The sequence below is a fragment of the Physeter macrocephalus genome, chromosome 21 (genome assembly GCF_002837175.3).
Source record: "Physeter macrocephalus isolate SW-GA chromosome 21, ASM283717v5, whole genome shotgun sequence".
Lineage (NCBI taxonomy): Eukaryota > Metazoa > Chordata > Mammalia > Artiodactyla > Physeteridae > Physeter > Physeter macrocephalus.
Genome location: NC_041234.1, coordinates 76607131 through 76631911, shown reverse-complemented (window position 1 = coordinate 76631911; position 24781 = coordinate 76607131). Strand labels below are relative to the sequence as shown.

At 43.2% G+C, this 24781-nt stretch overlaps 1 protein-coding gene across 6 annotated transcripts in view; it reads right to left on the bottom strand.

The window, feature by feature from the left end:
* Positions 1–16217, bottom strand: part of SRPX2 (sushi repeat containing protein X-linked 2) — a 35143-nt gene extending 18926 nt beyond the window's left edge. For 4 of the 6 annotated variants that reach the window (XM_024129462.1, XM_024129459.3, XM_055081620.1 and 1 more), the window contains exons 1-4: positions 15862–16217; positions 13952–14182; positions 9118–9198; positions 1382–1597 (exon numbers count right to left, since the gene is read on the bottom strand). In XM_024129462.1, coding sequence (XP_023985230.1) covers positions 1382–1597; positions 9118–9198; positions 13952–14033 — 379 coding nt within the window. In that variant the 5' untranslated portion in view covers positions 14034–14182; positions 15862–16217. Of the gene's footprint in view, positions 1–1381; positions 1598–9117; positions 9199–13951; positions 14183–15631; positions 15704–15861 lie in introns of all 6 variants that reach the window. The other 2 variants (XM_024129460.3, XM_024129464.1) reach the window with 2 other exon arrangements.
* Between the last annotated feature and the right edge of the window lie 8564 nt (positions 16218–24781).

Sequence of the window (24781 nt, the reverse complement as noted above, 5' to 3'; positions counted from 1 at the left end):
CTTGCCAAAGTCTAGTTTGAAATACCTGATACCTGAAAGAAGTAGGCCAGCCATATCTTCCTTTAGGTTGTCTAAGTTCTAACACTCCTTAACTTCAATTATTGGAGCTTTGAATAAAGATTCTACGAGCTATGTTTGTTTTGCTTCTTGGTCAAACCAGACTTGAGGATGATTGCCTTTTATTTTTTCCAGTCTCCTTTATATAAAGACCTAGGCAAAAATGACCTCCTTGAAATCAGGTCCAAAAACAAGGTTTGTCTTTTCAGCTGAATTTGTTTTCTTAGTATTATATGACAGTGAAAATGATAGATCCAAAGTGTTTGCCCTTGTGTCTCTTATGAGGAAGGACACAGCCAGATTCAGTGTGTAAATATAGTAATTAACTCATTCTAGGCACCTGGAAATCTGTACATCTCCATTTTTTAACTGGTTTAATGTTCATTTGTAGACTTAAGTTTTATGTTTATTGTAGACGTATTTGTAAGGCCAATTCAAATTCATTTTGGAAATGATGGTGTCTAAGTCCTAAAACAAATGCATTACAGTCACCTAGAGGGGCATGGTAGCTTCCCTCTTTCTGGCTATCAAGCTTCTCCTGTCCTCCATAGCATCTTCTCTGACCAACCCCATTCTCTCTGAATGCTCAGCATTCGGCATCCCCTTACACTCCATTCACGTGTACACATTTGTGTTTCCATCCCATTAGTCTATAAGCAGCCTGGTAGCTGAGGAATTGGCTCCTGAAGTGACCAATACAGGGCCCCGCACACGTGGGTGTTCTACAAATGGCATTCAGTGATGGACATAGGGACAGACAAAGCTCAGCTGCCAAAATGGGGTAGGCTGTAGGGCTTGAATAAGAGGTAGGGATTTGAGAGCTAAGGGGGACATGATGTGAAACGTGTGTATTAGCGCGCCCACATTCCAGCCTTAGGGATTCTTCTTGACTTTCAGAAGAAAATGAAGACTAGTGGATGTCTTATAGTTTCACTGCCAAGGCCTTCTAAGGCCTTAGGTCAGGAAGTACAGCAGTTTACCACAAGTGGGAATGAGTCTGAGACCACATATGCTCAGAGCTCCAGAGGAAGGCCCAAGTCTACATCAGGCCCCAGGCGTAAGCCTTCCATGCACTCCTCGACCTCCTGAGCCAGAAGAGCTGGTTGCTACTTAATGCCCCTATTGCTTGACCAATAACCACAGGGAGAGAAAATGAGCTAGAGTGTTAGGATGGGGAAAGACCCTGTTGGGAGCCTGTGGAAGATTCTCAATTTGCACTTGACAGAGGTCAGAGTAACACCTCCAGGCATATACCCTGGGTGGCTGGCCGGCCAGCCTCTCTCATACGCACATGTCAACATATGCATGCACAGACACCACTTACGCCTGCAGTAGGCAGTTCCAGACCAACGGCGGCTTGGCAGGCATTGCACCGACCTCCGTCCAATCAGTCGAAAGCCCCGGTCACAGGAGAGCTCACAGCGAGTGCCCAGGCTGCTGTGATAATTTCCTCCTCTCGGTGAGTAGCATGTGGCTTCTCCATCCTGGATATTTAATGTATAACACCATCGGGGGACTGCAGCAATAGAAGAAAAGTAAGCTAGAAGTACAGAAATCAAGACAGCGTGGTATTGGTGAAAGGACAGACACATAGGTCAATGGAACAGAACAGAGAGCCCAGAAACAGACTCACACAAACATACTGAAATGATTTTTGACAAAGTTACAAAAGCAATTTAATAGAGGAAAGATAACCTTTTGAACAAATGATGCTGGAGCAATTGAACTTCCATAGGGCAAAAAAAAAAAAAAAAAAAAAAAAAAAAAAGGAAAAGCAAAGCAAAGAACCTCGACCTAAGTGTCTCATACCTTAAACAAAAGTTAACTCAAAATGGCTCATGGACTTCAGAGAAAAAAGTAAAATTATAAAACTTTTAGGAAAAAAACAGGAGAAAAATCTTTAGGATTTAGGGCTAGGCAAAGAGATCTTAGACATGATACCAAAAGCACAATTCATAGAAGAAAAAAAAATCAAGAAACTGAACCTTGTCAAAGTTAAAAACTTTTGTTCTGTGGAAAGCACTGTCGATAGATGAAAGACAAACCACAAACTGGGGGAAAATATTTGCAAACCATATATCGGACAAATGACTAGTATCTAGACTATATAAAGAACTTGGAAAACTCAACAGTAAAAAAATCAAACAATCCAGTTAGAATATGAGCTTTAGATACGAACAGATATGCCACTGAAGAGGATATAGTGATGGCAAATAAGCACATGAAAAGATGTTCAGCATCATTAGTCATCAGAGAAATGCTAAATAAAAACTACAAAAAGATACCCTTATACACCCATTGGGATGACTAAACTTAAAAAAAAATGGCAATTCTAAGTGCTGGTGAAGATGGAGAGAAACTAGAACTCTCATACATCGCTGGGGGAAATATAAAATGATGCAGCTACTTTGGGAAATTATTTGGTAGTTTCTTAGAAAGGTAAATGTACACTTGCCAGGTGACTCCACAGTCCCACTTAATGTATTCACCCAAGTGAAGTAAAAACCCGTGTTCATAACAAAATCCTGTACACAAACGTTTAAAGTATTCTATTCATAATTGTCAAGCACTGAAAACAGCTCAAATGTCCTTCTGAGGGTGAATGTTTAAACTAACTGTGGTTTATCCATACAAAAGAAGGCAGTGCTGATACATGTAACAACTTGGAGGAATCTCCAATATAGTCTGTGAAATGAAAGAAGCCAGAATCAAAAGGCTGCAGGCTGTAGGAGTCCATGTATGTGACATTCTGGATAAGGCAGAAATATTGGGATAGATCAGTGATTGCCAGAGATCAAGGGTAGAGGGGTGGATAACCTCAAAGGGGCAGCCCTGGGCAAATTTTTGGTACTGTGGTACTGGTGACCTGACTCTTTGCATTTGTCAAAACACCAAAAAGAGTGAATTTTTACAGTGTGTACATTTACAATAACTGTTAAAAATAACACAGAGATGTAAGCTAGAGAGAGGAAGGGAATGCCATGTCAAAGTAGGTTGCTTAGGAATGAAAGTCCAATCCCAGTTCAATACTGAGCACAAAAGGTAATAGGGCTGTTAAATCATAAAGCTATCATAAAGATGCCTCATCTGCTACACAAAATAAATGACTCTTCAGTGGGTTCAGATTTTAAAGGGGAACATATAAACAAGCAGAGGGCCACCTGCCCAAGGATGCATACATAGGCTGACACAGATTTCGTAGCCTGGGGCTGGGAAGGCTAAAGCCCCGTATGAGCTAATTTGGTTCCCAAATCCTAAGAGACAACAAAAGGGGGGCTTTGAAAAAAAGCTCAACAGGAGCTAAAGTAACAAAGAAAGGCTAGAGCCTCTGTTTGAGGGCAGCTGGAGAATGAAGACAGATGACAGTGAGAAAACTAGCCTTTAAGCCACGACAGCCTGTGGCTTCTAGCGTTAGCTTTGAGCCTGTGGCTGTGACACACAGCTGCCATCTGGAGACACCATCTCCAAATGACAGAAAGTCTCTTAAGCACTACAGTTGCAGAGCTGTTGATTATATGGTCACAACACATATCATCAAGACTTTACATTCGAGGCCGGGACCTCGAATCACTCTCATCCTATTTTTCACCCATATTCTGTCAAGGAAAATACACATAAGATTGGAATGGATAGAACAAGCAAGCAATAGTAATGGGAAATATATACCTCAGGATAAATGCTGAGACAGTAATAGAGGGTCTAGCTATTGTAAATAAGTCCAAATTTGCTGGCCTCGAGGAATACTGGCATAAAGAGAACATGTCAGATTTGTGATTACCAGAGGCAGGGGGTGGGGGGAGGGGGAATTGGATGAAGGTGGTCAAAAGGTACAAACTTCCAGTTGTTAGATAAATAAGTGCTAGGGATGTAATGTACAGCATGATAAATACAATGAACAGTGCCGTGTGTTATATGTGAAAGTTGTAAGAGAGTAAATCCTGAGTTCTCATCACAAGGAAAAATATTTTTTTTCTATTTCCTTAATGCTGTATCTATATGAGATGATGGATGTTCACTAAACTTATTGTGATAATCATTTCATGATGTATGTAAGTCAAATCATTATGCTGTACACCTTAAACTTATACAGTGCTGTATGTCAGTTATATCTCAATAAAACTGGAAGAAAAAAAAAAAGACTCGAACCACGAGGCACAGCAGTTTACCAAAAGAAAAAAAAAAAAGAACATGTTGGAAGGCTGGAAAGAGCAAAAACACTATCCCAGTTTTCTTTTTTTCCAGATTTATTGAAGTATAATCAACACATAAAATCATATATATTGAAGGTGAACAATGTGATGTTTTAGTATATGTATACATTGTGAAATGATTACTGCAATCAAGTTCATTAACACATCTATCACCTCACATAGTTACCATTTTTTTTTTGTAGTGAGAACACTTAAGATGTACTCTCAGTAAATTTCGACTATGAAACACAGAATTATTAACTATAGTCACCATGCTGTACATTAGAGCCCCAGAAGGAAGAAGAAGGCAGCCTCTGGGAACTATAGCCTGGTGAGACTGACAGCACTGATAGCAAAGTGTTCTAGAATATTTAAACATAGACTTATGAGCAGTTAGGAGAAAAAGTGGTGATCTCCAAGTGACCCCCAAAACAAGTAATTCAAGACTGACCTTGTTTCCTTTTTGGGTATGGTCACCAGACTAGTAGAGCAGGGGAAACGGTAGGTACATTATGTGGAAGTCAGTGAGGCATGTGACAATGCCTTTCATGCCATTGATGTGGATGAGATGAAGAAATACATCCACATGGGAATGGTGACAGTATAGTTACGGAGATTCATAACTGGCTGAACAAAAGAGTACTGATGGGAAATTGAAACTAAGAACGTGTTAGGAAAATTGTTTGTTAGTCATTGTGGAGTAGCTATAGTCACCATGCTTTATATTTTCATTTTCCCATCATCTCATATAGTTCTCCCAATAGCTATGTAAGGTACAATATGTAGGTATTTATCCCTATTTTGCAGATGAGGAAGTAACTTGCCCAGGAGCCCTCAGCAAGTAAGGGACAGAGCTGGGATTTGAACCCCAGGTTTGTCTGGCTCTAAAAGCCATTTTTTTTCTAACTACAATATCTGTCATTGCAGCGTGTTAGGCTGCTGTTTTGAAGTATACATTTACATTTTTGATTAGGTACTATAGCCATATGTTTCAAAACCCCAAAAGTATAAAAAGTTATGCAGTAAAATTTTCCCTCCCACTCCTGCTCCCACACCTACCCCCACTAAGTCCCCCCATCAGGAAACACTGTTAATAGTTTCTTTACACATATAAAGCGAATCTTATTTTCCCCTCCACTTTATCACATAGAGTAGCATATTACGTCCACTGTTCCCACCAATGCTTTTTAAAATAAACTTAACAATGTGTTTTAGAGGTCTTCCCCTATCACTCCAGAGCAAGCATGAAATGTATTTAAATGAAATAACATTTATAAGATACATAGCACAGGGCTTCCCTGGTGGTGCAGTGGTTGAGAGTCCGCCTGCCGATGCAGGGTACACGGGTTCGTTCGTGCGCCGGTCCGGGAGGATCCCGCGTGCCGTGGAGCGGCTGGGCCCGTGAGCCATGGCGGCTGAGCCTGCGCGTCCGGAGCCTGGGCTCCGCAACGGGAGAGGCCACGGCAGAGAGAGGCCCTCATACCGCAAAAAAAAAAAAAAAAAAAAAAAAAAAAAAAAAAAAAAAAAAGAAGATACATAGCACACACAGTGACTAGCACATAATACGTGTTTGTCCAGGGTCAAAACTGCTGGAAGGTGGAAGAGCTGGGGTTTGAATTCAGGCCTGTGGCCTCTGCGATCCACATATCTCTTTCTAGAGATTATAAAGAAAACAATGTGCTGACAACAGGCTTGAAAGCGCCTTCTTCGTGGTTACCTTCAGATAACTTAGGCAGAGTTACCACCTTGCCCAGAGCTATAGAAATCTGGGAGCAAGTGGTGGCCCAGAGGATTGGGACATACCTCAGAGAACAGTTTCTGACTCCAACCTAGGAGTCAGTTTAAGGGAATGAAAGAAAGTTCAAGATTAGTGAAAATGGTACCAAAGTACATGCACACTTTGCTCTAAAATATTGATCTGCTTTTTACTGGTTAACTCTTGTTTTTGTTTTTTTTTTAAACCTTCTTTGCAAAAAAAAAAAAAAAAAAGGTTACCTTTGTTATGAAAGAGATGGAATAAGCATGGCTTTGAAGTCAGACAGACCTGGGCTTAAATTCCTGCTCTGCCACCCCTGAGCTCTATGATTCTCTAAACTGAACTTCCCTGAGCTTAGTTTCCTGATCTGTAAAGTGGGGATAATAAACCAGTTTCATAGGACTGTTTTGAGAATCAAATGAAAATGCGTGTGTAAAATATATCTAGTCCTGGGAATGGGAATGATATTCCCTGAATCAGTGTCTGGGTTTGAGCCACTGGCTCATCCCGTCTCAAGCAACAAAACACGGCTGCCATCTGGAGATGCCATCCCCAAATTACAGAAAGTCTCTTGAACACTACAGTTGTAGAGCTGTGGATTATGAGGTCACAAGACCTTACAAGGAATGCTGGAACCTCAGGTTGTACTTTCCTGGCCACCCCTCCCCCCTCAACATAGAGAATTAGTTTTATGCCCTGAGACTAAATCCCAAAGATAGCCATGAGACACTTGACCCCAAGGCCAAAGGCCACCATGTGGTTTATTTTTTTAATGGCTTTATACACATTTAAAAATAACCAATGAGGCAGATTAATATTAATCATAGGGCTGTTGGACCCTCCCCCCACCCCTGAAAGTACCTTCTGCACCTGGTGCTTTTTCCTAACTACCTCTCCACCTCTCCCATTTACAGTCTCCTACAGTCTGGCTTCTGCTCCCAGAATGCCAACCAGCCAGTACACATTTCTTGAGCATCTACTTTTGACATAGCTCTATGGGGTGTCATACGTGGCTCCTTCTGTTAAATAGGTAACTATTTTGTTGAGGGTAATAAAAAGTAAACCAAAGAGGCAGTATATAATGAATGCCGAACGAGTGGTCCAGACAATAAACATTTATTTCAGAAGAGGTATACAGTAGGTACTCAACAAATAGTCATTGAATAAATGAATGAAAGAATGAATGGATGAGGGATAGTTCAGCATGGGCCAAAGCAGTTAGGGAACAGAGTAGAGCTCCACTAATCTGGCTACTCATAGATTTCATGTGGGGAGAAGGGGTAATGAGTTGTTAGGCCGGGCAGCTAGACTGAGACCAAATTCTGTTAGAAATGATTACAGTGGGCCACTAGGTTTGGGGAAGGGAGAAACATGAGAATCCAGTTAGGAGGCAATTGTCATTATCAATGTGTGAGGTAATAAAAGTTTTAATCCCATGGATTAATAAACAAACGACAATTCTTGGTGAATGACTGGTGAGAGGTGATGAGGAAAAGGGGCTATTAAAGGTGCCATTAAGGTATTTTTAAGAGAATGCTGGTATCATTATCAAAAGTTTGAAGGCCAGATGTCAAGCCTTTTTCAGGGAAGCGGAAAGAATTTCGTTTTCGATATCTCCAAATTTAAGTGTCCAGCAGTAATTGGAGATGTGGTCCAGAAGCTCAGGGGACAGGTCAGGGTCGCTCAAAGTTCAGATCCATGCCTCATGCTCCCTCTTGTCACCACTAGAGAACCCATCTCCTTTCTTGGCTTCAGCTACGGCCAGAAGAGTGAAATGTCGTGGAGCCCAAGGAAGGGGGCGGAGTGAGAAGAGAGGGATGGTGTTCACTGTTACTGAGAGATGGGGGAGGTTGAGCTCAAGAAGGGGCCATATGATCTGGGCTTGGGGAGAGAATTGTGATTGATCTTCAAGGGCTGTCATTTCAGCATGGAAATCTGTGGGTGAGTGGGAAAGAGACTGCAGGGAGTTGGGGAGTTAGCAGGTGCTGGAACAGAGAGGCAGTGGGTCTGGACAATTTGGCAGTGAGAAGATAGGTAGAAGGTAGCTAGAAAGGAGCAGAGAGGAACCCCAAACTCTGATCATTTGTCTATTGAAACTGTTTTCTCGAAGGTCACCATTTACCTTCTTCTTGCCAAATATATTGTTTATACCCTCAATTTGTTTCTTTCCAATATTTGACACAGTAGATCTCTTATCCCTTCCCCTTCCTTAAAATTCTCTTCCCTCGTGGCTTCTGTAATTTGATAGGTGCTACCCCAATCTCCTCCTACATGGCTGACCACTAATGATCTCTTTTTTTTCTTGTTGGTTCCTCTTCTCCTGTGTAGATGTCTTCTAAGGCTCTGACCTTGGCCCTCTGCTCCCTCAGACAGCTCATCCATCTAAGCTAATGACCTGACTCACGAAGCTCCATCTTTCTACTCCCCACTGTCTATAGGGTACAAAGCACTTTTCTTTTCTAACCTTGTCTCTGTGAGAGGGGTCTTACAGTTCTTCCAGGTGTTCAGACTGGATGCTTTCAGAGAGTCGTTTGTTTCTTAACCTCTTGGTACATCAAATCTGTACTAGGTCTTGACATCTCTTTCTTTGAGACATCTCTTTCTTTGAGACATCTCTGGGGTTCATCCTTGCTCTCCATTTCTTTTCCACTAGCCTTAATCATCTCTAACCAACATCACTGTTACTGATTCCTAGAGAATCTCCCTGACCCAGGCTCTACCCCTCCTGAACTCCTACTTTCTGTCCACAGTAATGAGGTTGATATTCTGAAATTACTATTTACAATCTCACTCCCCTCTGCAAAAACATATGATGACTCCTTATAACTTCTAGCACAACAGCTAAACTCTTCAGCATGGCTTGCAAAGCACAGAAACAAAGAATCTTAGAAGTGGAAGGGATATCCGACATTGCGTGGTCTAAATTTTAATTCTAGACAGGTGAGATCACACAGCAAGTCAGTAACCAAATTCATGACTGGAAACCACAGCCCCTGCTTCCCTGAGCTGCAGCTTTGGCACAAATGAGCCAAGTTGGGTGAGGATGCTTCAGGCAGGGCCTAGGCCTTAGGCCAGATAAGGCCCTTCCTGAGCCTGAGAAGCAGTGAGGATTACCTCGGTAGTCTAGGGCAGGGGCCTGTGGGACCTCTTCAGCGTATACTTCATTGTAGCTTTCATCTGGGTAGTAGCCTGAACCTAGAATGAAGAATATATCAAGGTGACATATTGGTTTCTTATGCAAGTCCTTCCCAGCCTTTTCCCCTTTCCAACTTGGTCCCTTTCTGAGGACATGACACTCCATGGGTGGGGAGCTAGGTGGCTATTTAGTGGGGAAAATCCTGCCTTGTGAAGCAGCAGAACTGTTGTGGGCAAACGTCCACACCTCAGGTGCACAGAGGGTGAACTCATGTTGGGGGACATCCTGCCCATCTGGACCAGAAATGACCCATTTCCTTGATGTAGCACATGAGTTTCGGTGAGACACTGATGACCAAGCTCTGAGGATGGACAGTTGTTGTCCCAGGTAGGAAGAAAACATAGAGCCTGAGCAAGGGTCTTTCCACGAGTGATGGACCTTCTCACAATCCTCAGAGGGAAATAATTCCTCAAGCTCCCACCAGCCCACAGGGCACCAGCCTTTTGCCACCTGGTTGCCAGGGCTAGGGGTGGCATGCGAAGGCAAAGAGGGAGGACTCAAAAGGTGAGGGGACATGAGAAGAGTTTCACTTCCTGAGCAGTTTGTCCTGCTTTGGAAAGATATCTAGTTCCTCTAACCAGCAGGGGCCTTAGTAGGGGGCTGCTGAGCTAGAGAACATTCCACAACCACCCTCATCCCGTTAAGTGGGCCACTCCCTGGTGGAGGCCAGTCTACGGCTGTCCGGGAGACTAAACAGTGCGTTCCACCAGACGGCAGGAAATGGGTCATGAACACGAACTAATTGGAATACAACTTGGTCCTTTCCGGAGGGAAGTTGCCGGAAGCTCTCTTTCCAGCCTCCCAGAGCCCTAAAGCACACACAGGAATAGAGCAGCCAGCCGTGCTGGAGTCAGAAGACAATTCTGCATTCCCAGGAGAGGGGGTGCTTCCAGGACAGGGCTGGGTTTTAGTGCTGAAGCCCTTTGGCCTGTGTCAACACTCTGACCACAAGCTCGCCTGCCTCCTCTCTGCGCAGAGGCACAAGGCCCCCTGCACTAAAGGGTGGAGCAGAGTGCAGATGATGAGGCTCTTCCAGTCCCCACAGGCACAGGCTGCGGGTGGGTGGGTGTTGGGAAACCAGTCCAGCTTGATGAACAAGGGAATGAATCAAACTGAAAGTTTGCCTTATGAAATCATGTCCTCGTTGGTTTGCCCTCATTCCAGAGCAAAGAGTTCATTTTTTCTCCTTCCCTTTATTTTTTCCTGGTTTCCCATTTCGCTTCTTCTCCTGGATTTCCTTTATTTCTTCTTAGGCCTCCTCTCCCTTGCTCCCTCTTTCCCCACCTGGGAAGTTTCTTGGTGGGGAGGTGGGAAACAGAATTCTTGTCAGCTGTTTCAGTTTAGTATCAAAGCCTTACAGCGCCTGTGAACAGGAGGACAGATGTGCACGATTCTCTAAATGCTTTGGTCCCCCTACCCTTGTTCCAGAGCTTGCTTGTGAAGAAATGCCCAGCAGGGAGCAAGCCTCTGTTTACCAGAAGAGCAGACAGGAGTGTCCAAGGCTGGTGGCTGGATAACAACAACCACAATAACAACGACTGCTAACATCACTCAACACCTACTCTGGGTTCAGCGCGTTACATACGTCATCTCATTAGATCACCCTGACATCTCAGTGAGGTAGACACCCATATTGCTTTCATATACACTTGAGGTAACAGGCTCAGAGGAATTCAGGGAGTAGCCCAAGGTCTCCCAGCTAGTAAGGAACAGAATAGGCATTCCAGCCCAGGGCGGTTTGATCCCCTCGAGACCAAACTCAGACACTCCACTAAAGATGGCGGTAGGGGAGAGCTTTGGACAACGCCCAACAGGAATAAAAATCCAAAATCTTTCTCGCAATTCAGCCTTTTTTCACTCTATGTGTGCGGGATCGAAGGCCACCAAGCATTTCACATCATTCCAGAATTACAGGGGATGTGGGAAAGCTGAGGGGAAGACTCAGTCAGATAATTACAGTCTTCACCAGGGTACAGACGTGGCTGGCCCGGTGCCAAGTCTGCTTTGTGACAGGAATAAGTTGGGGCCACCTTACCACTTTAAGCCTTTCCATTTCCCCTCTTTGCCTGTCTTTGGGTATTTTTTGGCAAATATTAAGATACTGAGATGAGACATGGGAAACCAGAGGGTCCCCCCTTCTCACCTTGTTCTATCTGCTTGTCCCTCTTCAGCCCTGGTTGGGAGAGCTTTGGGCGGCATTCTTTGCTTCCTTTATGCTGATCAGTGGTTACTCTGGTCTGTTACTGGGTTCCTCCAACTTGCATAGTACAGTCAGACCCTCTAAGCACTACCCTTCACAAAGGTGTGGTTGGAAATGTAACTGAGAGTTGATGACAATTTTAAGATCCCCCCTAATGCTTGGATTATGATAAGAAATACTGGCTGACTTCCTGAACTGCACAGATATGCCAATATGCACTTTTAACCCACTGTTGGCTTGATTTATATTCTTAACGCTTCCTACCCCCTGCTGATTATTCTTGGATCCTTTTTCTGATTAGCCAGGAATCCACACTTGGCTGCTTTCCTTGTACTATTCCCATTGGAGGACAAGGCTATAGTCATGAGCAAAACAGTGCTGAATGCATAGAGAGTGGTCACTAAATATCTATTGAATGAAGAAATGAACAGGTGGGATGGAGCAAGCTCCGCCAACTGAGCTCGTGATGTAGGGGAGGATTATTGGGAAATTTCCAAATTTCTCTCATCACGTAGCCTCCTAAGAAAAGAGAAAGGCAGAATGAGTGGGTTTACAGGGCTGTCAGAGACCTCACCAGCCTGGGCTCCTGAGAAGGAGTGATGACCATAGTGATTCTTGTGAGAAGTGGGGAGTAGCCACCTTTGCAAACAGCCCTTTGAGAGTTTCAAATGAATCCAAGTCTTTAAAAAAAACTGCACTGTCCTTAAGACTCCAACAGCTCAGGCTTCCACCCTGGGAAAGGTCAAGGCCTTTGTGTGCCATGAGGTTTCTTATAGTTATTCAAAATGGGGCTTGAGCCATTTAACCTCCACTCCATAGTCTCATGGCTTTGGCCGGATTTTGGTCTCATGTACTTGAACTGAAGCTGGGGGGAGGTTGGGGAGGACGGCTGCACATGTTATCTCCTGGGGACTTGGGGCTCCTTTAACCCCAAGCAGTGTGCACTCTGCCAAGGGCTTGACTTGAATTTCTTCATCTCAGTGTCAGCCCTTATGCTTCACCCCCTACAGAGCCAGGTTAAGCCAAGGAGGGGAAGAAGTGCGCATATTTGTTTGAAAGCTTTATGCAGCTGTTCCAAACAGAGCTACTGCCAGAAACCTCCACCAGGAGCTAAGGGCATGTGGAAAATTTTAGCTACAATGACTGCAGCTGTGATGGAAGCAGTTTCTTATTTACTCATCTCTGGATGTTTTTCTAACTCCATTAGTTGGGCCTGTCTCCTGCCCCTACTCCCCCCAGCCCCAGTGAAGGCAGACGCTGCAGGCCACAGAATATTCTTAGCACTTGGAAAGCCAGCTGGGCCCCATCAAAAACCCCTGTCTGTGTTTTATTCCTGTCCTACCCCTAGTCTCTTCATGACATTTTTTTTTTCTTAGATTCCATATATATGTGTTAGCATATGGTATTTGTTTTTCTCCTTCTGACTTACTTCACTCTGTATAAAGGTGGTTTGTGACCACCTAGAGGGTTGGGATAGGGAGGGTGGGAGGGAGGGAGACGCAAGAGGGAAGAGATATGGGAACATGTGTATATGTATAACTGATTCACTTTGTTACAAAGCAGAAACTAACACACCATTGTAAAGCAATTACACTCCAATAAAGATGTTAAAAAAAAAGAATATTCTTTTGACTTACTAAATCACCTCAATTTTATACTTTTTTCTGTTTTATTAAGTTCTGCTCATATCTTTATTATCTATATTTTCTATGTTCTCAGGGTTTATTGTTTTGCTCTTCTGATGTCAATTAAAACACTTGGTTATTAATTTTAATTATTTTTAGTTATAAAAAACCCCCCTGTCTGGCACCTCATTATCCTTCCTTCATTCCTCCCCTTCCCCTCTCCCATCTCCTTGTTGGGTCTGTTCTCTTGAGCTCCCTATGTCTCCCCAGGGGCAAAGGATGAAACATTCAGGGATCTAGAAATGCCCATCCCTTCCAAAATAAGAAACAAGCCAGAAGAAACTGAGGGATTCCTGTTTAAGAGAATGTGGTCTGAATTGTCATTAACAATCTTCAGCAGAAAAGGGCTATAAAAATCTCATCCTATAAACAGCGTCTGGGAGGGGAGAGGGAAAGTTAAGTGGAGAAGCAGGTAAGATAGTGGCCTCAAAAGCCGTGTTGACCAACCTTATTTTTTAATATTTATTTATATTTATTATATTTATGAAGTATAGTTGATGTATAATATATAAATTACAGGTGTACAATATAGTGAGTCACAATTTTTAAAGATTATACTCCATTTATAGTTATGATAAAATATTTGTCATATTCCCTGTGTAGTACAAATAAACTACAAGGATATATTGACCAATGTCATTTTTATGCTGGTGCAGCCTGTTTTCGAAAATCTCTTATCAGTTTGCCTCAAAAACCTCCCTCGGTAGCCTTTTGCAATGTTTAACCATCTTTGTTGTTGAGGACAGTTCTTCTCTGCATCTAATTTAAGTGTCTACTATTGCGGTCGGTCTAACCCTTCCCTTCTCTAACACTTGCTCTAAGCCCTGCCCTTCCTGTAAATAATGGGCAACAGCTCCTAGACCTTACCTGCATACCATGTTGGCGTCACTGCTGGAGTGAGGAAGAGCAGCAGAGAGAGCGCTCCTCTTCGAGTTAGTTGAACGGCCATCCTTGAAAGGGGAGGGGGGGAGTGGGAGGGTGGCTTAGAGAGACAAGAATAGAGGTATGTGGCCAGAAGCACCAGGGCAAAGGAGGATGACTTTCAGAAATCAGCCATCAACGAACTTCCAAAAGTGAGAGAAAGCAGAAATGCAGGATCTGCAAGGAAGAAGAGAGATTTTTAAATTAATGAATGCCTGTTATATGGTCCCCCTTGTAAGGATCTTCCACTTTATAGAATAACAACACTCTGTTAATTTTGGTATTTTCCTCCCAGGAGGAAGAGGACATAAAACAATCAGTTCTCAATTGACCCTGGTGATATCTGATGCCCATGTTCCATGGTCCAAGTTACAGAGAGGGACAGCGAGGTACCAAGACCAGGAAAGGGTCAACATTAAGTCATATAGAACCAAGAGAGAATCCTGCAATCTAAAGGCACCAGCTGATGGTTTCATCCACTTAACTAGTACTTCCTAGCCACAAATCTGGGAAAGTGTTAGCATATATGGACTAAGAACTTGAACTCTAGAGTTACACAGATCTGCATGTGTATCCAATTCTGTCCCTATTAGCTTTGGACAAATTCCTTACCTTCTCTGAGCCTCAGTTTCCTCATCTATAAAATGGGAATAATAATAGTATCCACCTTATAGAAGAGACTATTGCCTGGCACATAGGGAAGCAATCCATGTAAATTAGATATTATTATTACCAACTCCATCTTGAACAGGACTGGATATCTCCTTTCTGCAGTCTCTCAGGTGGTGACTATACCCTGGCTGTGTTCTTAGCTTTGGGCTTTGAGGCTTAGTGGTTTAGTAGTGGCTTCTGGCTTTCAAGTCCAGCCTAACCTTCTAGTTTTACCCTGCTGAGCCAGCAGGAAGTCAGTGGGGCTGGAAAGAACCTGCTGAGGTGCGTGAGGAGAGGGTAAGCAAGCTCCTACTGCCCTCTTACTTCCCGTCCCGTCCTCACTCTAATGGGATGAGAGTTGTGTGGTCCCCAGTAGGCAAATACTTCATAAATGACAGTATTAAAACTTGCTGCCCATTGGTATAAACTGGCAGCTGGACTTCTCAGCAAGCACTCAGAGGCTTTCAATGAAATGCCATGCTCGGGGGAGGTGTCAGTCCCAGAAATAGAGGAACAAAAAGATGGCAGATTCTGACCAGCCTCCCTAAGGGGCGGGAGAAGTCCAAGAATGGCAAAAATTCACTTTCCAGTTCACTACTCCCTGGCTTCAGATTTTGCCTAGAGAGTGGCAAGGAAGCAGGATAGAGAAGAAGTAAGAGCAAGCGGGGGGTGGGGGGCAAGGAAAGTGAAAAGATGTGGAAAGGAAGCTTAGCAAGAAAAGACAATCTGCTAGAGCTGAAGGCAAGAGATAAAAGCAGAAGGAGGGAGCGAAAGGATGAGAGAGAGGAGATTAAAGAGAGATTCAGGAAAATGAACAGCTAGATGCCCTAATCATCGACCCCTCTCCCACATGCAGCTTCCATCCAGTTCCTTGGTTTGGGAGCAGGGGCTTTCCTTTGCAGACCCAGTGCTCTGAGTCTGTGACCCCTTCCCTGCCCACCTTCTCCCCAGTCTCAGACTGAAAACTTGACTCACCACCGGGGTCAGCCATCCCTCTGCTGTGGGCCGGGAAGGTAGTGGGAACTTGTGTCTGCATCCAGGTCACGGCTCAAATGGAAAGCAGCATGTGGTCCAGTTTCATAAAAGAACTTCTTCCTTCCCCCACCCCACCTCCAAGCCATTTTGCCCAAGTCCTGGGTCTCGTTACCCTCCCGGGTTGTGAAATGGGGTAGTGTGGTGTGGACGGATGAAGCAGCAGATCTTACCTGTTGTACGGTTTTTTTGTGTTCTCCCTCTCTCCTTCTCTTGCTCTTTCTCCTTCCTCTCTGCTCCTCTCATCAGTCGGAAAAACTTCTACTTTTTTACATTCCTAGGACGAGTGGCTCCTGGTCTGTCCGGGCCTCCGGGATTCTGTTAACACTGCCCAGATGTTAGGACACCGGCATCTGCCAAAAGTTTCCTTAAAGCTATATTATCCCCAAAGCTATAGCTGTTCCTCCCTCAGAAAAGAGTTTTAGAGAGGTGGGGGAGAAGGAACTCAAGGATGAGAGGAGCTCAGTCCGTCTGCTGCAGAGCAGAGGAAAGTGTGAATGGCGCTGGCCCCAAGCCTGTGAGTATAGTAATGACTAACAGGCTGGCTAAAGGGCTTCCAGAGATGTGGTGCACTGAAGAACACTTTTTTTTTTAATGACTCAGCATGACCTCAGGATTGAATGAAAAGGAATTCCACAGACTCCTAGGAGAGGGGAAGAGTGGAGCTGATTTTGACATTCCCTGCAGAGTTCCCCTGTAATTCCTTAGTACTCTCCATCCCCAAGTTGCCCTGCCATCCCTTGTACAGGGTCAGATCCACTTTGAAACCCTCTCTGATGACCTAACTCCTATGGACTTCAGTTTCTGATAAGGTTATGTTGCTGACAAAAAGTACCATGCACTTCTAGCCTGCAGAATCAAAACTGATTTCCTGTAATAAGAGTGGAGAGAAAGCATGCTTAGAGAAGCTTTAGGGGGAGGTTGTTTAAGCCAATTGAGATGATCTATCTGTGCATGGCAAGGTTATAGCCATTGCTAAGCTGTTTCCCGGTGATCTCTTATGGAGGGCTGTGTTTCTCTTCACTAAGCAAGCTTTGTTCATTTTAGTATCTGATAATGAGACTGTTCTACCACAGTGCAGAACAGCTCCTGATACTTTCCCTCCCCTTAGAGTTTAATTTCCATCCTTTTAAATGCATTGTCCTGGAAGAAATTTTTTTAGCTGCTGTAGAAATGTCTTCCTTGTGTGTGTAAGCAAACTGGTAACCCCTTCTCAGTCATGAAGGGAAGAATTGTGTTTACAATAATAGAAAGTTCAGTAGCAAGCCCATTTCATTTCCCATCCACCGATCAAAAATATGTAAGGAGTGTTTACCATGTGTTCAACAGTGTGATCATTGTATAAAGAAGGCAAAGACATGATCTTGGCCTCATTCATTTAATAAGTTTATCAAACGTCTACTGTGTTAAGGATGGTGGACCAAATCCCTGACATCCTAATCCATAATCAATTAAACAAATATTTGTTGAGCATCTATTATGTGCCACACACTGTTTGAGGTATCAATACTTGATAGACATCAGTGTGTAAAATGGAGATAATCCTTGCCCTCATGGATCGGAGGAGACACACATTCAACAAAAATGTTCTTTCTTCTTTAACAACTTTAGTGGAGTATAGTTGTTTTACATTGTTGTGTTAGTTTCTGCTGTATAGCAAAGTGAATCAGCTATATGTATACTTATATCCCCATATCCCCTCCCTCTTGTGTCTCCCTCCCACCCTCCCTATCCCACCCCTCTAGGTGGTCACAAAGCACCGAGCTGCCCTCCCTGTGCTATGTGGCTGCTTCCCACTAGCTATCTATTTTACATTTGGTAGTGTAAAATACCAAATGTAAAAATAGAGTCAATGCCACTCTCTCACTTCGTCCCAGCTTGCCCTTCCCCCTCCCCATGCCCTCAAGTCCATTCTCTACATCTGTGTCTTTATTCCTGTCCTGCCTCTAGGTTCTTCAGAGCCATTTTTTTTTTAAGATTTCATATATATGTGTCAGCATATGGTATTTTTCTCTTTCTGACTTACTTCACTCTGTATGACAGATTCTAGATCCATCCACCTCACTACAAATAACTCAATTTCATTTCTTTTTATGGCTGAGTAATACTCCATTGTATATATGTGCCACATCTTCTTTATCCATTCATCTGTTGATGGACACTTAGGTTGCTTCCATGTCCTGGCTATTGTAAATAGTGCTGCAATGAACACTGTGGTACATGACTCTTTTTGAGTTACGGTTTTCTCAGGGTATATGCCCAGTAGTGGGATTGCTGGGTCGTATGGTAGTTCTATTTTTAGTTTTTAAAGGAACCTCCATAGTGCTCTCCATAGTGGCTGTAACAAAAATGTTCTTAACTACAATTGTGTGTGTTTAGTGGACCAACCTTCATTGGACATCTACTATAAGCTAAGAACTGGAGGACAGTGATGAGTAAAAACTGTGTGATTCTTGATCTTATGGAGCTTACTCTCCAGCTCCCAGAGGGTTTATGTTTACTACGGGAGAGAAGGGGGACACAAACAATTAGAAAATTGTACAAGACCATATAAATTTCCAAAAGCTATGGAAAACACTGTGAGGTCTCTGTGGGAAGACATGGGCTGTGGTCTGCTCTCAGGCAAGGGAAATGACATATACAAGGGCTCATTGTTAGCTCAGAGGGGAGATAGGTTCAGGGGAGCAGTAGGAAACAAAGTTGAATAAATACAGTAGGGCCAGATTGTAAGGTCCATGAAATCAGATATAGGAGTTTACATTAAACTTATGTGTTAGGAAATAGTGAATCTATTAAATGAGTGTGTGTGTGTGTGTGTGTGTGTGTGTGTGACAGAGAGAGAGAGAGAAAGAGAGACAGAGAGATGGAGAGAGAGGAGAGAGAGCTAGTGAATGAGCAGAGGAATAAATTCGACCAGGGTTGTTTTCTTTCTAAAAAATCCCTTCACTGGCTCCCTCTTGGCAAAGAGTATAGTCCCAGCTCTTAGCAGAGCACACCGTACCCCGCACAAGCAAACCTCACTTATGTCCTCAGCCTAGTTTTATTTATTTATTTATTTATTTATTTATTTATTTTTGCGGTACGCGGGCCTCTCACTGTTGCGGCCTCTCCCGTTGCGGAGCGCAGGCTCCGGACGCGCAGGCTCAGCGGCCGTGGCTCACGGGCCCAGCCGCCCCGCGGCACGTGGGATCTTCCCGGACCGGGGCACGAACCCGTGTCCCCTGCATCGGCAGGCGGACTCTCAACCACTGCGCCACCAGGGAAGCCCCTCAGCCTAGTTTTAAACATTCACCCCATGACTCCTCATTCTGGACACACTGAACTTCTTGCTCTTCCTTTCACACTGTGGTAGCTTGGAGCAGATATATTTACTCTACCCTGTAACCCTTTCCCTTCTTTCTGGGCTGTTGAGACCGTATCCATCATTGCTGCTGAGAAGCTTCCCTCAGTCCACCCCAGCCAGAACTGGTTTACTTCACCTTCCTTTCTATCATATCACTTTGTACCTGTCTCAGTTACAGGATTTATCACACTTATTGTCACTGTTGCTATATGACAATCTCTGTCCCCTATTCTACTAGTCTGTTCATCTCAGACTCATCTCTGTCCCCTACTACACTGTGAGTGGGACCACGGCTTAGTCTTCTTCATTCCCCCGGCACCAAACACAGAGTCCAGCACGTGCTAAGATGAGGATGCTGCATAAGGCCTCATGTCCCACTTAGGGCTCGAAGGAGCAGGGCAGAGGGGCGGCAGAGAGAGATTAAAGAAAAAAATGAAGGAGAGATTATGGAACTCATAGGGAGATCAGAGTAAGGGGATAAATGAGACAAGAGGGGCAGCAATTGTATGAAGCACTGGGATGGGTAATATGAAGACCTTTCTCAAAACAGGTGGGGTCAATTTAAAAAACCAACATTTCTTCAGCACCTACTATGTGTGGGTAACACTATGTTAGACACTGTGGAGATATAAAGTTAAACAAAACACCTTTCCCTAAAGACTGGCAACATTCATGCATAGAAATACAAAGTTTTAAGGTTCTCAAAGTTCAGTATCATTTTCAACTTCAAGACTTTTAATATGAAGCCCCTCGGCAGTCAATAAGATATTGTTTTAAGAAATATTAGATATGGAAACGGACTTGCCTAGCAAAGCTCAACAAGCCTAGACTTGAAACAATTTTCTTAGAAAGTGGACTAAGACAAATTGACCTGGAAATGTAAATTTTAATACCATTTAGGAGTATTTCTCATTTCTCTGTGTCTCAAACTGTATATTATGAGCCTTTTTGAAAGAGGCACGATCAAGGCTGGAAAGGGAAGAAAGGATTCACAGAGAATCCGAAAAGACAAGAGGAATAAAAAGATATTCCTATTCAGGAAGCTAATTTTTAAAACTATACCTATGAATTATCTGTTTAAATGATGATGTTTAAATTATGTGTTTAAATGATGTTTATCTGATGGTTGTAATGTAAAATATGACACTTTAAGAAAATAAGTAGAAGGTGCTTTTAGATTTTACGATAGGCACTTAGCCAAAGGTAATTGGAGGGATTCTAGAAAAGGTATTAGAAAATGAAAATGGTAAGATCATTATGTGAATAAGAGATAAGATGCATTCTGTGCAAAATGCCTGATGTCTTTTTACTGGTTGCTAAGACAAGCAGTAGTAATGTCCCAAGACATTATCAACTTAATTTTTCTGGTTTATGTCAGTGCGACACTGGGATGGCTGAGACATTTAGTTTTTCATTTCATTTAACTTAATCAAACCTTGAGTGACTACTAAGTGGTTAGCCTCAGAGACCAGCTATGACCAATGAGCTGAACAGGGGCTGGCTGAGCACCAAAGGAACTCATCAACTGAGCATTGTGTCCTAGGGTTCTGGAGAGTATAAAAGGGGGCGCAGTAGTTTCTGAACAACAGGATGTGAGAAAGGTAAGTAGAGAAAAAGCAGGTACTGAAAGCAGGTACTGTAGTAATGGACTAAGGGTATGAGTTAACGTGAGTAGTCAGAGTACAAGCACTGATGTTAAAGAAAAAGGTATGTGTGTGGGCTGGCTGGGGTGGGGGGTTGGGGGAAGGACGCTCTCATTGAGTTGGGGTTGAGCTGGACCTTAAGTTGGCGGGGGCAGGAATTTTGAGTTTGGAGAGTAGAAAGTGAGTAGGGAACAGATCTTATTTATTGGGGAAGATAATCATACTGGCTTATTGTGGAACAGAAAATTCACTTTGGAAAAGCTGTAGGAAATAAGTTGATACATGTGCTGGGGGAGGCATCATTTAAATGCCAAAGAAAAACATTTAAATCTAATCTTGACAGTTACAGGAAGTTAATAGGGAAGGGACACAAATCTATACTAAATATTGAATGTGAAACAAGCAGCAACAATACTTAAGGAAGGTATCTTCTTTTTTTCCTACATTTTCGGCATCAAACATGTTCTTGTGCTCAGAAAAGAGGGAGAAATTAAGAGGCTGAACCAGAAGAACTATTGAACTCTCTACCACTCTGGGACGCACAGGATTACCTCCTAGGTGATTGGGCTATTGAGTGAAGGCAAAAGTAAAATTCAACAAAAAAACCCCAGTACGAGGCAGAATTGGGGAAACCATTGAGGTTCTTGTGCTTCAGGGGCTCCAAAGAGCCCTTGTTTGTGTTTAAATGTACAGTGGCAGCCAGGTCTCATCACAGAGTGGGCCCCATTTCTGATGAGGGAAACAGAAGTTGCCAGGGCTTAATCCTAGGCAAGTTACTGAGCCTCTTTGAACCTGTCTCCTCATCTGTAAAATGTGGGCAGTGGTCGTCCTCACCTCACAATAAGGGCTTTTGTAATGTAAGCATGAGGCAACGCTTGTTGATTGCTTAGCAACGGTGGTTGGTACATAGTCAATGCTCAATATTGCAGTCATTATTAATACTTTAAAGAATAATCTTATAACCTAGAGAATTACTTGTTACATTGCCTAGATGGGATGAGACGCCCCTTTGTTTGGGTTTGGACCCAGACCCAGGCCTAAATTTGAACTAAACTGAACTTCTGGGTTTGGTGGCATGGCAACGGGGTGGGGTGGGGGGGAGTAGCAGGGTGGGAGGCTCTGGTGCAAGGTGTTGTGGCCATAGGAATATTAAATTCCATGTCAGCTTTCGGTTTAATTTGGCACCGACTGCCATTCAAACAAAGCAGCGTTGTGAGTGGCAGAGGAAGGGAGAGGAGGAAAATCAACACATCCTTGGAAATAAGATGTGGCTTTTGCTTTGACTATTTTGTTTTTTCTTCAGCCTCAGAAGTATTTATTTGCTCTCAGGCTCACAATGAAAATCCCTTTCAGGACATGGTACAAACCTAAGCTTCAGAGGAAACTTCCATTTAAGATGACAAGAATTTAGCAAGACTTCCCTTGATACTTTTTTGTTTTAATATGAGAACCCCTCAGATAGTGCCATTTAGTTTAGGGAGACAGCTTTAATTATACTTAGAGCCTCCCTCAACCTCATTTCCTGTAGCTATGGCATATGTGGTTCTTTAAAAGTTGATGTCTGCCTTATGCCTGATGACCTTGGCTTAGTGTTTACAAGATGTATAGATGTATCATTTACCCATTCTCTCCATGTATTTATGTGTTAGGCTTTTCTAATTTTAGGATAAGATTTTAGTATAAAGTGTGACAGTGCAATAATTCTCCAGGAGTTGCTTTCTTGGACCTCAGACATCTGGCATGGTGCTATAGGAGCTGGTCCTAGGTCAATATTTGAAGCACAGGGAAGCTCTGTGTGACCAAGTTAATGGAACTTTCCTGTTTTCTGGTTCTGTGGTATATGTTTAAAGCAAGGTTTCAAGCAAAAAGTTTAGGTATCCATCTCTTCTTCACTAACGCAGTACTTATTGTCATAGCAATACAGTAAATGCCCATTTGTAATGTTAAGCTTGTGTCGATGATGTAAATTGGAAAGTTGATGTCTGCCTTATGCCTGATGACCTTGGCTTAGTGTTTACAAGATGTATAGATGTATCATTTACCCATTCTCTCCATGTATTTATGTGTTAGGCTTTTCTAATTTTAGGATAAGATTTTAGTATAAAGTGTGACAGTGCAATAATTCTCCAGGAGTTGCTTTCTTGGACCTCAGACATCTGGCATGGTGCTATAGGAGCTGGTCCTAGGTCAATATTTGAAGCACAGGGAAGCTCTGTGTGACCAAGTTAATGGAACTTTCCTGTTTTCTGGTTCTGTGGTATATGTTTAAAGCAAGGTTTCAAGCAAAAAGTTTAGGTATCCATCTCTTCTTCACTAACGCAGTACTTATTGTCATAGCAATACAGTAAATGCCCATTTGTAATGTTAAGCTTGTGTCAATGATGATGTAAATTGGTTGGTTAGGAAACTGATACTGTCTTCTAATCCCACACCTCTAGAAATAACACACACACACACACACACACACACACACACACACACACACACGACACTGATTCTTCCCTCAAAGAGCTTATACTTTAGTTGAGAAACCAGACCTTAATAGATTAAAAAAAAAATCCCTCTCCTGAGGTTTCCAGTATTTAGGAGACCGTGAAGAGGGCTGTTTTTTTTTTTTTTAAAGAAGATGTTGGGGGTAGGAGTTTATTAATTAATTAATTAATTTTTGCTGTGTTGGGTCTTCGTTTCTGTGCGAGGGCTTTCTCTAGTTGTGGCAAGCGGGGGTCACTCTTCATCGCGGTGTGCGGGCCTCTCACTGTCGCGGCCTCTCTTGTTGTGGAGCACAGGCTCCAGACGCGCAGACTCAGTAGTTGTGGCTCACACGGGCCTAGTTGCTCCGCGGCATGTGGGATCCTCCCAGACCAGGCCTCGAACCAGTGTCCCCTGCATTAGCAGGCAGATTCTCAACCACTGCGCCACCAGGGAAGCCCCAGGGCTGTTTTTTTGTTTTTTATTTTTTTTTTAAATTCCACTTTATCCCAGAGTCTGACTTCGGGCTGCCTGTGGACATAAGGGACCAGAAACTTTCTGGTGATTCATTCTCATCCTGTAAGCAGTTTAAGTCCTTAGGAACACATGGTCTCAAGTTCTAGGACGGTCTAAGCAATTGGGAGAAATTCTTGGGGATGAGCAGACACCAAATACCATATACAGCTTGTGTAATAGGGGAGATGATTGCCAAGCACAGTTATCTCTAGTTTTGGCTTTGCTATTAGTTGTATGACCTATGATTTCAGCCTCTTTGTGATCAGCTGGTTCTTGATCTGAAAAACCAGAAGGCTGGAAGAATACAGTGCCTTTCAGTTTTAACATTTAAAAGAGGGCCACATTCACCTGGTATTCTATGTAGTGCCTTCCCTTTTTGAAGTTTGTAGCTAATAGCTGAACTTACATTTCAGGATTAAGTACTTTAAAACACTTTTCCTCAACTCTCAAGTTACTTAGAGGATAAGGGGGGAGAGGGATAAAGGAGCTTGGCAAATTCTTGTAGAGAAATTCTAAAATTCATTATCTTTCATACCTACCTTTGGAATTCGTACAAGTGATTATTTCTTATTATTCTTATGCTCCCTCCCCACCTCATAAAACAATGTTCAAAAATCGAAAAGCACAAAACAGGAGAAAGAAATCAGCGTAATTCTACCATTCAGGTAAATTGCACTTTTCCTTTCGGTTTTTGTCTAAAAACATGTGACTGGACGTATCACTCTGCGATCTGCTTTTGTTTCTCTTTGGAAATATATACCTTGAGAGTATTTTGCTATGTCATAAAATATTCTTAGGTCACTTTTAACCTCTTTCCATTTCTGTTTTTCCTTCTAGGGCTCCAGGGGCCGGCGAGGCCGAATCTCAGAGCACTGCTGGTGCTGCTGGTGCTGCTGGTGATAGAAACAATATGATGCAGTTATAAGGTCAGGGGGAGGGGTGGCGGGCGGGAAAGATGCCTTGAGCGAAAAAATGAAGCAAGCTCCCCTTTGAAGATCTAAGAAATTTCCGACACTAGAACCTTTTGTGTAGAGTTTTCGGCAACCTTCGGCAGGGGGCGCTCGGAAATTGCCGTCACTTTCCGGACAGCCTCCCGGACATTGCCCTCTAGAAAACTGTACA